The sequence below is a fragment of the Manacus vitellinus genome, unplaced genomic scaffold (genome assembly GCF_001715985.3).
Source record: "Manacus vitellinus isolate BGI_N305 unplaced genomic scaffold, ASM171598v3 scaffold_26_pilon, whole genome shotgun sequence".
Lineage (NCBI taxonomy): Eukaryota > Metazoa > Chordata > Aves > Passeriformes > Pipridae > Manacus > Manacus vitellinus.
In genome coordinates, this window is record NW_021939960.1 from 7,284,503 (window position 1) to 7,300,306 (window position 15,804).

Consider the following 15,804-nt stretch of genomic DNA (forward strand, 5'->3'; position numbering starts at 1 on the left):
AGGGTCATTATTCAGCTAGTTCTGAAGATTGAGGTATTTAATATCACAGGTCCAGAAAGGTTTCTCCCGAGGAAAGGTGAGGGGATCAACAGCAGCAGTCTGGGAAGTGGGCAGAAAGCACTACTGTCTGTAAGAGACTCCCTCATCTCGTCGCAGAGCTCCAACACACCTTTTTCCACCTGCTGCCCAGGTGCACGTGGCCGTGAGCCACTTCAAGATCAAACTCTATCTGGACTGTAAGAAAATAGCAGAGAAACCCATCAACACCGTCGGCAGCATCTCCACCGCCGGCTTCACCATGCTGGGAAAAGTGACCAGGACCAGAGGACCCAGGAGCGGGTCTGCACCGGTGAGTGCCGGAGAACGGGGGGGCTCCATTTGGATCTGGCTGGGGTGGGCAGATGGAGAGGAGAGCCATCTCACAGCACTGTCTCTCTGAATGCCTCCCAACACCGCTGTGACGCACAGCCGTGCCCTGATCCCGCTGATCCCTGTGATTTTAATGAGCTTTCCCAGCACCGGGGGAGCGCGTTCGTCCCTCCCGCCTCCTGCCTGGGTTTGGGGATGGTGATCACAAGCAGCAGCGTGAGCGTGTCCCAGAGGTGCCTTCTGCTGGCTGCCTCCCCTGGGGGACTGGGGAAGCGCAGCTCCTGCACTGAGATGCTCAAGGAGACAGGAGGGTTTGGGAATTGCTTCTGCAAGGGGAGGTTGTGCTCATCAGCCCCCATGGAGTGATGTCGGGAAATGCTGGTGACTGAAGGCAGTGGGGCTGGATGTGCCTCAGTCTCCAGTGTGTTTGGACTTGCCTATCTAGATGCAAATGAAAGGAGAATAATCTTCAGTATACAGACCCTTTATCAGCTGCTGCTTGGAAAAGAAAACAACCCAAACAGTGTGTGCCAGCCTGTGGGTTTGTCCTGACCCCCTCACACAGCACTGCCAGGGGAAAGGACAAGGGAACGTGTGGACTCAGTTTCCTGCCCTGAGACAGCCCAGTGCACATTCCTCAGGACAAAAACACCCCTGTATGCCTTCTCCTGGCAGTCTGTTCCATACTTACTCCCCAAAACAGGAGTGTTAATTATGTGCACAATCAGTGACAGGTTCATCACTCACAACATGCTGCTGGGGCTGTCGGAAATCATTCACCACTGATGTGAAGGTTTTACTCCTTGGCTCTGCTCTTAGATCTATAAGTCCATGGGAAAATAGCTCATCAGGTGATTTATAACTCCCCTTGCCTTAAGGCAGCACTTAAAAACAGTTTGTTCCATGTGTCTTCCCAGCTGCAAACTGAGATATACCTGGAAAAAAAATGGACACTGGAAATGCCTGTAAATTCTGGGGTCCACTGTGAAACAAATCAAGAGACACTGGTATTCAAAAATTATTCACTTAATTCCTAAATAAATTCTGTAGCAATCTGATCACAAGTGTGTGGCAAAGAAGGCAGGAATCTGTGCTTTCCTCATCCCTCCCAAATTCTCCCTGCCAGCAGCTCAGGTAGGCAGGTCTAGCCAAGTAATGAACAGCTTTGTGCTGCCCCTACTCCCACTGCCGTTCCAGCCCAGAAACGTTTCACATCTTCCACAGCTCTGCTGCCCTTGAGAAGACAGAGTGTCTCATTACTGGTTATCATGGAGCCTCATTTAATTTAAGATATCTTTAAATGCCACTTGATCTACAGGGCTCATCTATATCCATATGCTGCCTGTCACCCTCCCTGGGCTGTACAGGTCGCTCGTTTTTAAATGCATGAAGTGAAAGAAAAAAAAAAAAAGATGAGAAATGGTGTCAAGGAAAGCAAAAATAATCTCTGCCTCATTATTTTGTTTGGCTTTGTGTGCTCCTTTGTTAATCAGAATGGGAAGATGTGTTGGTTGTTAGGGATGCAGCGAGAGAGACAGGTTGGGATTTCTTGGGAAGGGGTCACATCTGCCCTGGGAAATGCTGCTGCCACATTTACTCTTATCTCCACACCCCCAAGGGGACTAAATCAAAGTCTGCTTTCACATTTTGGTGATGCTGAAGCCCAATTACTTGAGAACCTGCTGCTATTGCAAGGCTGTGAGTAAACTGGAGACTTGTCTTTGCTGCTGTGAAGCTGCTCCTTGGCTTGCTTAGCAAGACAGAGACCTGAGGGCTTGGAGAACACTCAATATCTGGGGATACTTTTCATGCTGTGGTTTTTTTTGTGGCACAATTATAGATGGGATCATATGGAAGAGTCCTGAGAAATCATCACTGAAGATTTTTTTTGTCACTTGAACTTCATGAGATTTGGTGATGGATGGTGGGTGCCAATGGTACTTTCTTATCAAACTCTCTCTTTTTCCCAGTTCCAGTTGCAGTCTTTGAAGATCTTGTGCAGCAGCACAGGGGCAGAGGAAGACAGATGCTGTGATCTCCCTGCACTGGTAAGACAAGAGGGACCACTCAGCTTATTGACAGGAAACTGGGGATGATGGAACAAGTCCATGGCACTGAACTGACACTGTGAATGATTTTGACAGACTCAGGAGGGAAAATATTTTTTTTTCCTCTTCTCTTGGGAATAACATCAGTGTGTTTCTTGGTGAAGTAAGCAGAACTATGTTTGCTTCAAAAAGAAATCCTGCACCAAATCCTGGTGCAGTCTCTGTGCCTCCTGTCACGACCTCATCCGTGACAGCAGCCCTGACAGCCCTGCAGCTTTACTGCCATCTCAGCCCTGAGGCACAACATCTCCCACTCTTGCTTGCACTTTTCTTCTCGACACAGAAAACTGCTTTATGGAGTGTATAAATACTTAGCAAGGAGAAAAATTATCTCCCAGTATGTGTTTTGCACATTGCAGGCAGGGATGGTTCACTGGGGTTTTTTTGTCTTAACTTGTTATTTGACAGAAAAATAAAGCACTTGATTGCTCACAAAAATCTCAGTGGAGTAGAAAAAAAGAATTCTGCTTTTCTTTAACTGAAAGACTGAATTTTAAAACACTGAATATTTTACTTGTGATCCCCCCTGCTCTTGCTATGCAGCTGCTCATGACCCTTTGGTTTGATTCCATTTCAGAGGGATGAGGAGACCTGCCCTACCTTGGCTCCTGCCTGCTCTTGCACTTCTGGCCGTCCAGGCTTGCCAGGACCCCCAGGGCCCCCTGTGAGTTCACCCTTCCATGCAGAATATTACACGGGCTGCTGTTGCTTCATGGTTTTTGGGCATTACGGGCATGAGGGAAGTGCTCCTGGGGCTCCATGAGGCTTTAGAGTCACAGGATCAATCAGGCTGGAAAAGGTCCTTAAGATCATTGAATCCACTCATTAACCCAGCACTGCCAAGCCCACTAAACCATGTCCCCAAGTGCCACTTGTACACATGTTTTAAATCCCAGCAGGGATGGTGACTCCACCCCTGCCCTGAGCAGCCTTTTCCAGTGTTTGAAAACCATTTTGGTGAAGAAATTTACCCTCATACCTAATCTGAACCTCTCCTGGTGCAAATTGAGGCCACTTCCTCTCATCCTATCTTGGGGAGCTTTGAGGTCCTACTCGTGCCAGGGCAAGTCTGAGAGCTGCCCTTCAGATTTCAGATGTTGATGTAACGGGGAGATGGTGAGCTGGCAATGCAACAGCTGCAGTTGGGAACAGGCTGAGCAGTTCCTGGTACCACGTTAATCCTCTTAGGAGAGGAGGACAGATCACCCTCGGTGTCTGCAGAGATGTCATAGATTGTAGGCTCTGAAACTCTCTAAATTTAAAAAAAACCCTCAACCCACCACAAAACCTTCCTATGTGGATAGTATGTTAAACTGGACTGTTTTAAGTGTCTGTGTGGATGGGCAGTGTAAAGAGAAAGGGGAGACATTGCAATCCTGTCTGTCCCCAAAGATCTCTTTCTTTTCAGTGAATGTCTCTTGTGAGAAAACCCTGAAGAAATGAGGGGGAAGAGAAAGCAGTCATTACATATGTAATATGCTCAGGGATAAAGGGCAAATGCAATATTCTACCCTATCCATTATGGATGCAGGAAAGTCACCATGGGCTTAAATCGCAGGAGAAAATATTCCAGTTAAACACTAGGAAGCAGTTATCAAAAAATTTGCATTTTGAAAGTTTGGGGGAAAACATTTTATTTGCACAAAACAGCTGAAGCCTGACAGTCTGTCCAGAGCACCTCAGTTCAACCATTCCAGTTGCTTTTCTCCTGCAAAATAACCATTAAAAAAAGCATTTGCCTCCTTTCTAAAGTGAAAAGGTCTCAGATCACCTCCTGCATTGCCCTGTGGTTTAGCTGTGAGTTCAGTTCCGTGCAAGGAACAGCTTCTCATTGCAGAGTAATTACTTGCTCATTCCGGTGCAAGTTTAATTAACAGCACACTCCACTGTCACAGTTTGCTCCAATATCCTAAGTGTGTAATTACCACTTGCATTGCCCTGTGGTTTGAGCATCTCCACTGACAACTCCTTAAAGAGCAGGACTCTTTAAAGCATTAGAGGAAATCGGGTTTCGACACATAACCTTATCCTCACACCACTAAACCCTTGGTAATTTGCTGCAGTCACAACAGCACTCATTGCTATTTTTAAAATTCCAGTTAGCAGGACTATGTCCCACCTTGTATTCACTGCTGCCATAATGAGGGTTTTTAACCAGATCCAGCTGACTTGTGAAATGACTTTCTGGGCACTTCTGAAAGCACCTTTCCCAAAGGTGCTCCTCAATTCAAACAAATCCAGTGGTTTTTTAGACTCAAGAATAGCAACTTTCAGATTCAGATATTGAAAATTCACACAATATTAGTTCATGCCAGAAGGATTGTTTCTTCTCCCCACACAGCAGTTAGGCAGAGCTGAGCCAGGTCTCCCAGAGCTGGTTGCTGTCCCTGATCTCAGCATGTCTCTGCTCTTGGGGTGACAGTATAAAACCCAACAGAGTCCCAAAGGGCTGTAGGTGTGAGCACTCCTTTTTCTTCTCAAGTGCATTCCCATGTCCATATGTGATGTTGTCCCAGGATGGATTTGCTGGGGGAATTGGAGGGAGGTTGGAAAGTTTGAAACTCCATCTCTCCCTGCTGGAGGTGAGTGCAGAGTTCCCAGTGCTGGTCACCAAGAGGGTGTGCTGTTCCTTTCTTCTTTCCTTTTCCACGCTTCCTGGATGACTTGATTAATTTTCTGCTTGTCCCTATTTGCTGTGACCTCTGTGGGGCAGGAAACACCTTTCACTGTGTGCAGCAAAGTGCACAAAGTTCTGTCCCCAGGCTCCTGGCTACAGTGCAATAAATATGATGATGTTTTTTGTGTCCCACTGGCAGGGCAGCCCTGGGAGGAGAGGACCTCAGGGGGAGCAGGGGGAGCCAGGACCCAAGGTGAGTCCTGATACTCAGCACTACTTCTGGCTTTGTTTGCTTTGGGCTGTGTGGGAGCAGGAGTGCAGACCCTCTGTTAGTGCAGCTGAGTGAGTACATTCCTGGTCTGAGCTGGACTCCTTGGGCTGGGGACTGTCTCACTGCACCAAGCTGAGCCCAAACAGAGCCTTAATGGTGCATTGTGAAGGATAGGATCACTTATTATGAATTAAATGATCAGTTGGGCTTTGGAAATAGAGATGATGAGCCCAACTGTGCTGAATTAAGGCACTGTACGTGGTCAGCAATGTCCTCTGAGAGCAGCTGTGCTGGAAAATGGTCACTCTTTGTGCTGTGCTTGTTCTGGGTGCCAAGCCTCTGGACCAGACAGGCTGGTACTGCTCTGGGGCAGAGCAATGTGAGGAGGGAGGCAGAGCAAGAACCACACAGAGCTCTCAGGAGGAGCTCTGAGGAATGGCTGGGTCTCAATCCCCACACCTTGGGGATGGCAGCAAACCCTGGTGCAAGTGTTCATGGCTCCATGGATGAACACAGGGCAGAGCCAGAGCAGCCCACTGGTCACCTTCTTTGGGGTGACCTCTGGGAAAGCAGCATGGTCAGAGGGGAAAGATTCTGGGGAAGGAATGAGAATGGATGCAGATCTCAGCCATGGGTTAAGGAACATTTCCCTTTGTTCTCAGACCATCTTGAATAACAGGAATGACCTACTGCTTGGGAAGGTGAATCATGTTCTGCAAAGCACCCTCTGCAGCTTTGCTCTCTGCTTTCATGACAGATGAACCAAAACCATAGACCTAAAAGGCAAAGGCAGCTGAGGTTACTAGAGATCCCCTCACTGTCCCACCTTTATCTTGAATCCTGTAGATGGTGAATGCTGAACCAGGTCAGCAGTGCAGCCCATGAGGAGAGCAGGCACTAAACACTTCCTTTCCTTATGATTCTTTTCTTGTCTTTGGTTTTAGGGTGAACCAGGCCCACCTGGACAAGTAGGACCAGCAGGTCCCAGTGGCCAGCAAGGCTCTCCAGGTTCCCAAGGAATCACAGTTCAGGGTCCTGTGGTATGTGATCTCTTCCACTGCCTTTTTTTGTTACTTGCTCTCTGCAATGAGAACATGTCTCAGAAATGGGTGTCTCAATGCTGTGATCTGTGTATTTACATCATCCTTACCAGCAGCTGAACAGCTGCACCAGGGAGAGATGACAATCAATATTTTTTGTGCTGATGAGGCCCTGCACTTTTTCATTCCAGCCAAAGCCTGCTTTTGTCCAGATTCTCACTAATGGGCTTTTATTGAAAACAGCCCAGTGGGGTCCCTTCCAACTCAGGATATTCTATGAATATTCAGGCACTTTCCTTTCCAGTGATCATCATTGCTTGGCAGGGAGTAGCTTCTGCATGCATGTCTGGGATGGCAGAATCCCCACGCATGTGCTGTGGCTGCAAATTACCCTGGAGCACTGCAGGGAGCAGGAACAACCTGGGATGTGGATGTGGAGCAGCAGGATGCTGTTTTCCTTAAAGGGTGCTGCTGCCATGTGCCTAACTGAATGCTTCTGTTTTAATCCAAGGGACCACCAGGAATTAAAGGAGAGAAAGGAGACACTGGAATTCCTGGCATGCAGGTAATGAAAGACACCATTTCTTCTACTTGTCCCAAAGATTTGTCCTTTTGTCCCAGGAACTATTTTAAACAAGACTGAAAAGCCACAGAGCTGTTGCTGTTGTCTGCTTGGGAACTGCCTTTCATTTTGCAGTGTCATCACTTTCCCAAGGGAAACTGAGTCAGTTGGGATAAGAAAGACAGACCTATCTGGAAGCCAGATATAATAGAATTAAAGCTGGGATAACAGTCTTTACTCTGTTTAAAGAATAACCATCTTTTTCCATCTTTTTCCTCTGTCCACTGTCACAAGATGAATTAGGGCAATGATAATCAGATGCCAACTTTATCCAGCAATTCTGATTCACAGGGCATTCCTGGTGTGCAGGGAGCTCCAGGCAGGGATGGACTTCAAGGTGCAAAGGTAAAACACCTCACCTCTGAGTATTCATGCCCGGGTGCCTAAAAATCTGCTGTGAGTGTACCAAAACATCCAGTTCTCCCAATTCACTCAGTGCAGAAGTGAACAGTCTTTTCACAAAGCCAGAGGGATTGGGTCAAAAAATGGGGTCATCTCAGGTTTGGCCAAATTTGAGCAGGTGCTACCTTTCTTGCTGTTTGGTAGATGCATTTTTTACCCATTCTTAGCAAGTTCCTGTTAAAAGCAGCACATGGAAAAAACATCCTACTGCTTATGAGGTCTGTTAGAGTTCTTTCATTAGTAAATGACTGGATTTGGCTTTGCAGGGGGTGAGGGGACTAGAAGGCACAGCTGGGCCTCCAGGACCTCCTGGACCAAGGGTGAGTACTCATTAAGAGTGATCCATGCCAGAATCTCTTCCTCAGCAGAATCTCAGGATTTCATCTGGGAGTGTCAGGACAAAAACCCTTCTTGGGGCACCATGGGGAATATCTGGCACATTGGGCAGATGACAACTTCCCCTGGCACTCTCTGTGTAAGAAGAAAAACCTTGGCTTCTTCTGGCAAGTCCTTAGGAAGATTTATCCCAGCAATGAGATGCTTGTTTTGCTATTTTGGCTTTCCTGGTGCCACTGTTTTCCAACTGTTGGTTGAGTTTGAAGTAATTTGTCTTGCTAGACTGAAATCAGCAGGAGCTGGAGGATGGAGGCAGGTGTGAAAGGTTTACTCCCCACACCATTGCCAATACCTGCTGCCAGGGCTGGATGTAGGTAAGTGTATTGCACTCTGCTGTGCCCAGAGTAGCAGAACCTTAAGATCTATTGATTTACATCTGTTAATTTGAAGGCACCACAGGTACATTTCATTTTACATGGGAAACTGAACCAAATTTGGGTTTAGTTGATGGATGGTGGACCTGATAAGTTACTGATTCTCACAGCTGAGTCTCACTTCTCAATTACAAGGAATTTGGCAGCAGTTGTGCTAAGTTATTTATGGGAGCTAAGGTTGAATTCAGCTCATAACTTTGACTTGCTCATCCTGGGAAGATGTGAAGCTGGCAGGGTTGAACCTCAGCTTTCTGAATACGAGGAAAGCACTGTAGCCTTCAGAGGAAGCTCTGAAAGCTGTTCTGGTGCCTTGAAGACTTCTTTTATGTTCACTGTTCAGAACAGTTGTTAATCTCTACTGAGCTTAAATGTAATAGCTGGAGAATTATAAAACAATATATTTTTGCTAGTTGGTTTTGGCTTATTTTTTTTCTTCCCTTTAAGTCTCCAAATGACTTGATAAAGGGGAGATGACCACAGAGGGCACTTCCCACTCTCTAAGCTGCTGTTACTGTTGAAAAGTATTAGAGGCCAACACAGGTCTTAAAGCAAAAAGAAAACAACCACATAGTATTGGGAGGCTCAAGAAAAGGGTTGTGCTTTAGGCTATGTCTAAATCTGAATACATAATGAAGGATCTAAAGCCAAGCCTGTAGGGTATAAACTACATTGCAGTTTGTTGGTAAAACTCAGCTTTGCTGGCTTGGCCATAATTGAGACAGTAATAGGGAATGATGTGAACATGACTCACACACAATATCCTCTTAACATGGGGCTCATGGATGGGTGAGGTACTGACAGGCAACTTAAGGCTGCAGTGCCCTTGCTAGAGTCCTCTAAGATCTTACTGCTGGTGCCCCTGGAGCTCCTTGAACAGAAAAAGAAGAAAGGAAATAACTGGATTTTTAATTTGTATTCTCTGCAGGGTTTCCAAGGAGCGACGGGCACCCGAGGCAGCAGTGGCGAGAAGGGACCTCCGGGTGATGTTGGGCCAACAGTAAGTTTCTGCTTTTGGGTATCAAAGAAGGGCAAGACATGGAATACGTGAGTGGAAACGAGCTGTTCCCACAGCAGGTCTCTCCCAGGGTCTAAAGAATAGTTTGAATTCACTCTCATCCTTCTTAAGCAGGTGTCTGGACACACAAAGCCCAGGCTACTAAACTGTTGATAAAGCATTCGACAAATCCCACCTCCCTTTGCCCTCTGTAAATTCACAGGCTACACAAAATCCAACAGCCAAGTGAATTTCTCATGTAAGACTCCAGAATAAAGCAAGGGAGTCTGTCCTGAGCTGGCATAGCCAGTGTTGAGCTTGTAGGTGCAGCCACAGATCAAGATGTCACAGGTATTTCTTTTTCTCAGATGATAAAACCACCTTCCCTGTTGGGAAATCTATTCTAAGATTGCATCTGAGAAATTTCTGCATCCCTGTTGTTGGTGCTTATGCCACTACTCCAGTTACTGCTTATTTTTCTTTAAAAGGAAAACAAAATGTTCTTACGGACTTAAAGCTCTTCTAGTCACTGTCATGAGGTCAAGCAAACAACAAAACTGTGAGAAACAAACTTTGTGCTCCGTGTCCCACTAATGTAACCCATATCCCCATTTATTTATATTGGGTTTTTTTCTGCTCTTCCTTTCCCTAGACTTCTTTATCTTATTTTTTTCCCCCTACAGGGGCTGCCAGGTCCAAAAGGAGAAAGAGGAGAGAAAGTGAGTTTTTCTTGTGCCAGGTAACACTGTCACTGTATCCTACACTCAAAAGAGTGGATGTGGTAACCTGATTTGCAACCTTTGCTTACAAATATGAGCCAAACTTCTAGTGCTGAATAACTTCATGTACCTTTTGTTTCTTGCCTTCTCGTTCACCTGCACGGGCTGTGCTGGTGAGATATAAATAATCCCACAGCAGTCAGGAGCTCCTTGGTATCATTTGTAGTAATGAAGCAGAAATGTCAACAGAAAAATCCATTCTTTGCTGAAGAGGAAAAAACAAACCCGCTTGGCTTCACCGAATTGTTCTGTTTTAATGCATTGCATGAGAGGACTCATTTGTAGTAATTGTCAGCTGTGCCCCAGCACAGAACCTTGGAGGTCAGGGCATCCACACTGCCTTGGAAGGTTGTTTTGTTGGGAAATGAAATTTTTCTCATCCTGACTTTTGATTAAGTAGAAACCCCATGACTTTCTAGGAGTCTGAGGTTCATTGCCAAGACTGGCTTATGGAAATTAGGCTTCAGAAGGGGCTGAGGTGCTTTTGTCTCAAGCTAATGCCACAGTATTATAATTTTTAAAAGCATTCTCCTTCCAATCCCACCAGCTTTTCCTTTTCTATACTTTCTTTGGTTTTTTTGCTTTGGGTTTTTTTTTTTCTTTTCCAGTGGAACTTTCCATTTCCCCCTCCCTTGGTTGTTGTGCAGAGCAGATTTTAAAGTCTGGGTGTTCTGCACTGTGATCCAGCCAGACATGCATGTTTTATAAATGTTTCTGGAAGTACACAGTACATTAGGCATGAATATTCACAGAACTAGTGTTTATTTTTAAGCATTTTTTTGAATTTTTATCACTTTTCTTTACTTTACTCAAACTTTCTAGAGGACCCCTCACATATGATTTATTCAGAATACAGTAACAGTAAGAATCAATATTCATAAAAGATTGAGTCAAAGATAGGATGTTGTAATATCTGATCATACTAAATGTTTTACATATCACAGAACACTGAGTTATAGACTTAGCATCTTTTTTGATAAAATTTGAGGGTGAAATTTGCTCTCCCTTTTTTGGTAGCTTCGGTAATTATTTAGATTCGGTCTGGGCTTTTTGATGTGCAGGAGAAAAGCAATTATTGATGTTTCCAATTTCAATTTTCTGGTTTCAGAGCTTTGTGATAAATAAACAGAGCCGCATTTCACAGTAATTAATATCTCTGAAACTCAAGCTGAGGAAATGAATGTGCAGAAAGCTATCATGAACTATGATATCGATCCTTTATAAAAGATATTAATGCTTCCCTTTTTTTCTTCATTAAAAAAAAAAAATGCTTCATTTCAGGGGGAACCACAGTCCTTGGCCACAATTTACCAGCTTGTTAGCCAGGCTTGTGAGCGGATGATTCAGAGTGAGTATAACCAGCCCAACTCCTGTAGTGACAGGGCACAGGGGAATGACTTTAAACTGCAAGGAGCAGATTTATTTTAGACATTAGGAAAAAATTTTTCTCTGTGAAGGTGGTGAGGCCCCGACACAGGTTTCCCAGAGAAGTTATGGACTCCCCATCTCTGCAAGTGTTCAAGGCTGAGTTGGATGGGGTTTGGAGCAATCTGGTCTAGTGGAAGGTCTCCCTGCCCGTGGCAGGGGGGTGGAACGAGATGATCTTTAAGGTCCCTTCCAACCCAAACCATTCTGTCATTCTATGGTTTTATGACTCCCCAGTAGTGAAAAAAACAGAGGAGAGACAGCATGAAGCTGTAAGTGACCCCAGGAGCTCCTCCATCCTGTGCTGTGCTGAGCATTGCACATAACAAATGTCCCATTGCAGGCTCTAAGTGCTGCTTTATTGGGTGGCACTGGCACAGAGACCTGTGAAATATCTCCTTGCAGCATCCTTTAGTATTTTGCAGAGGCTTCTTTATTTCTTAGATGGGAAAGCTTGAAACTAATTTGAAAGAAATAATTCTTTTGGTGATATGTGCTGATTCCTCTTGAGACGATGCTTTTTTAATAAAGCTCCTGTGCTGTGATGCACAAAGAGAAATAAAGGTTTGACCAAGGTCAGGTAGCAAAGTCATGACTCAGCTGCCCATCTTCATCTTCTGGCTTCCTCAGTTTGGACTGACAGCTATTTAGCACTATCTGATCATTTTAAGTACCTTTTCAGACAACATCTTCTGATTTTTATCTCTCTTCTGAATTTCCCAGCCAAGGAAATGTTAATTTTCCGTCTTGCTTTCTCAGCTCATGTGTTGAAATTTGATTCATTCATTCATGAACACGCAAGGAAGCCAGTTCCCATGTGGGAAGAAAGGGTAAAACCAGGAGAACCAGGACCACCAGGTCCTCCAGGTCCCCCTGGGAGCAATGGAGAAAGAGGAGAAAACGGCATCCCTGGACGGCCAGGCAAAGATGGGTATCCAGGAGAGAGAGGTATGGACAGAAGCCTTTGTAAACATTTTTTACTGTAGCTTTGCTACCTTAACTAAACATTTCAGTGCTTCAAGCAGTACTGTAAAGATAATCCATGATATCATCTCATCGCTGTTTTCCTTTTAGACTTCTCAATTCTAGGAAGAGACACCCCCTCTCAAAGAGTAGGCAGAAACCAGATGCAGCCCATTGTTTTTTCAACCTTTGCATTGAGAGGAAGGTTTTGGGGGATGGAGAGTTTTATTTTAGAGGGCAGGAGGCTCAGGGCTACAGAAAGGCGAAAGGAACAGCCCTTTGGGTGAGCATATAGTGGTGGAACAGATCACCTTTGGACAGAAATGAGGAGTGTTGGAAAACACTGACTGAAGGCATGAAGCAACTGAAGCAATATTGAAAGTGGAAGTGGGTTTCTGGAGCAGTAGTTTCAACAATGAAAGACTCACACATGACTAAAGAAATAGATTAATGTAATCTCAGATGTGGCATCAGTTATTGCACAGGAATGAGTGAATAGTGGGAAGATGTCTGTTTCACAGACAGTGTTTGGCAGTGGCTCAAGTAATTATCTGTCAAAATAAAATGAAAAACATTGGTTTCAGCAGTGTCCTAACACCTCTGAGGAACTAGAAATGTGCTGTTTAGCTCCTTACTCCTGCACTAGTCAGCCTCATCTGGTATCTGCAAAGCTTATCAAAATGTCACTTCAGAGAAAAGGGAGTATCAACCTGCAGATGTTTCCAGCCTGTCGAGCTGGAGATGGGAGAAGATGAATCTCACTGTAAAACCATCTTGAGGACGTGGCTGGTCAAAATATTTTCATCTTAAAACGATCAAAAATTGTGTTTTCTAAAAATGTACCTGTTTCTCTGAGATGTGCTGGTTTTGTGACTAATTTAACACAAAACCAGTAATCCTGACTAACCAGCCCCTGGTTGAAGAGACAGTTCAGCTTTGTGATTTGTCTGCTCGATGTGAAGAGCACAGAGGTGGATCTCACCCTCAGGCTGGTGCACTAACATTATCACTGTGAATTTCTCTGTGAAAAAAGTTCATTTCCACCCATATCAGGCTGCAAATCAATGCTAATTGGATCAAAGAAATCAATGCCCTTTTGGTCACAGCAAGAGAGTAGGTGCCCAGACTGAATTAAAGCAAATGGATGTTTCTCAGTGTTGCCAAGGTCTGTGACTCCACTTCAACATGTGGGGAGACTGCAGGAGCACCAATTCAGGGTGAAATTTGAAATGCAGTGAAGCAACATTTCTCTCTTATCTGTAATTAGGTGCCCCAGGGCCCAAAGGAGAAAAAGGACCATCTGGAGCCAGCGAGGAGGGGAGCCAAGGACCCAGAGGCAGAACAGGTAGAGTGAATACAACCTCTTTGCATTAACCCAGCAGGGCCATCTGATGCCCACCAGCTCTCAGATTCAAAACATTAACCAGCTGTAGGACCATTGTGGTGGGGTGGACTAGCCTTCTCCCCCCAGCACTGTTGGCAGCATCCTGGACAGTTCCTCTCTGCTAAGACACAAGAGATTATTTCAGGCAGCTTCTTCTCTCTGGTACCAATTTCCAGGTGATGATGTACTTTAATGACCTGAGATATATCCAGAGAATTTTAGTTTTGTTACGTTTTTGCATGCAAGGCCAAATGCTCTGGGGATAGAAACTCTGAAAATTCAGCTCGTGACACGTAAGGGTTTGTGAGTGATCTGTTAGGATTTGGCAGACAGCAGGAGCTTTGCCACTGACATAACAAACCAGGCACTATCAAGAGAGTGTAGTCAAACATTCTTTTAAATTTTTATAATTGAGATGTAAAACCACAAAAACCAGTTACTCTGGGATGGATCATGGGGTTAAGGTGATTTTACGCATTGGCATGTTGTGGATTTTGGATTCTCATAACCAGGACCCATTTTCAGCCAAGGATGGAGGAAAATACAGAAGAGGTATTACATTGAAGCAGCTAAAGTAGATGTGCTACAGCTTACAATGCTTCTCCTTCTTCAGGCCCACCAGGAGAAGTTGTGCTGGGGAAACCAGGTCCAAAGGGTTACCCTGGGAATGCTGGTCCTCCAGGTTTTCCTGGTGCCAGAGGACAACCCGGACAGCCTGGACATCCAGGGGCCTGTGATATCTCTGGATGTTATGGGGCAGGTAGAAGAGGTAAGTCCTGACTATCACAGTACAAAAGTTATCATTTTATGGCTGGTCTCTGGTTACTTCTCTTAAGCCAGGCAGAGACCTTTGTTCATCCTTCAGGCACCATCAATCCTGCAAGAGCCTCCCCTGCAAAGCAATCGGGGTGATTCAGTGCAACCCATAGGGATAAAAGGCGGTTCCATTGACTGCTCCTCAGCCATCCTTCATGGATTAACACATAACTGCATCAGTGGTCGAGCAGGTGGGGTGATCATGGGGGTATCCTCAGCTCCTAATGTCCCCAGCAATGTTTCCGTGGTGGATAGAGAGGAACAATAACTCACTTCCCACACGCACATTTCACGGGGGCTCAGTGCTGCAGAGACCTGGGCAATGAAGGAATTCACCGGCACGGAACAAAAGATTCACAAGGGAAGAGGATTATTTCTGTGCCATTCCTTCTCAGACCTTGACACTTATTTATTCATTTGCTCAGTGGCCTCATCCTTTCCACACACAGATTTCGTCCCCTGACGGCTGGTGCGGAGGCAGATGAAGACTTTGCTTTTCCCTGGAAATCTCTGGCTGAAAACTCCATGCACTTCCAAAAGAAGCAGCAACCTGAATACCAAATGTGTTGTTTATGTTTTTTTTTAATGCCTCATCATTTCTATATGGACGTGTCAATCAAACACTACAGCCACCAGACCAGCCTGTGTTTGGGTGAGCCCTCTCTCTGGTTCTCAGCACTGGACCCCTGCAGTGTTCAAACTTCATGTCCCACAGCAAGACAAAGGCACAGCTGGAGATGCAGGCTGACAGACTTGTAGGAAAAACAAACACTGTATTTAAATGCTCAGAAATAACAGATAATTTCTGCCCGTTTGTCTGCCTTTTTTTTTTTTTTGTCAATTTTTATTCTGGGTCCCCCGCACAGAGAAAAACAGCACATCATCCCAAAGATGCAAATCCACTGGAGAAAAGCTGAATTTTCTGTTAGTTGACAAGGTAACAAAGTTTAGCACCATGTTGCCTGTTTCTGCTTCTGGCAGAATGTTGATGGCTTCCTTGCAGGAGTGTTATGTACACAAATATTGCAGACCTTCCCATGGTGTGACAAACCCCTCCACAGTCCAGCCTCCTTCACTGGGGCTTGGTAACTCAAGCAAAGCCTTATATGAGTCACAGCACAGCAGTGTGCTGAGAGGAGCTGGAGATTAACCTGCTGCCTTTTCCATCTCTCCCTCCTGCAGTCTGAGTAGCTACTTTACATGTTATCAGCAGGAATATTGAACAGCTCCGAGTCTGGCTTTTA

The 15,804-nt window shown here is 45.2% G+C and overlaps 1 protein-coding gene across 1 annotated transcript in view; it reads left to right on the plus strand.

The window, feature by feature from the left end:
- COL20A1 (collagen type XX alpha 1 chain) overlaps positions 1-15,374 on the plus strand; it is a 51,299-nt gene extending 35,925 nt beyond the window's left edge. The window contains exons 26-40 of the mRNA XM_018073873.3: positions 191-349; positions 2,340-2,417; positions 3,055-3,141; positions 5,294-5,347; positions 6,310-6,405; positions 6,917-6,970; positions 7,319-7,372; positions 7,696-7,749; positions 9,125-9,196; positions 9,877-9,912; positions 11,254-11,320; positions 12,157-12,345; positions 13,628-13,705; positions 14,358-14,513; positions 15,010-15,374. Of these exons, the coding sequence (XP_017929362.2) occupies positions 191-349; positions 2,340-2,417; positions 3,055-3,141; positions 5,294-5,347; positions 6,310-6,405; positions 6,917-6,970; positions 7,319-7,372; positions 7,696-7,749; positions 9,125-9,196; positions 9,877-9,912; positions 11,254-11,320; positions 12,157-12,345; positions 13,628-13,705; positions 14,358-14,513; positions 15,010-15,023 (1,248 nt within the window). The 3' untranslated portion in view covers positions 15,024-15,374. The remainder of the gene's footprint in view (positions 1-190; positions 350-2,339; positions 2,418-3,054; positions 3,142-5,293; positions 5,348-6,309; positions 6,406-6,916; positions 6,971-7,318; positions 7,373-7,695; positions 7,750-9,124; positions 9,197-9,876; positions 9,913-11,253; positions 11,321-12,156; positions 12,346-13,627; positions 13,706-14,357; positions 14,514-15,009) is intronic.
- Positions 15,375-15,804: the final 430 nt, after the last annotated feature.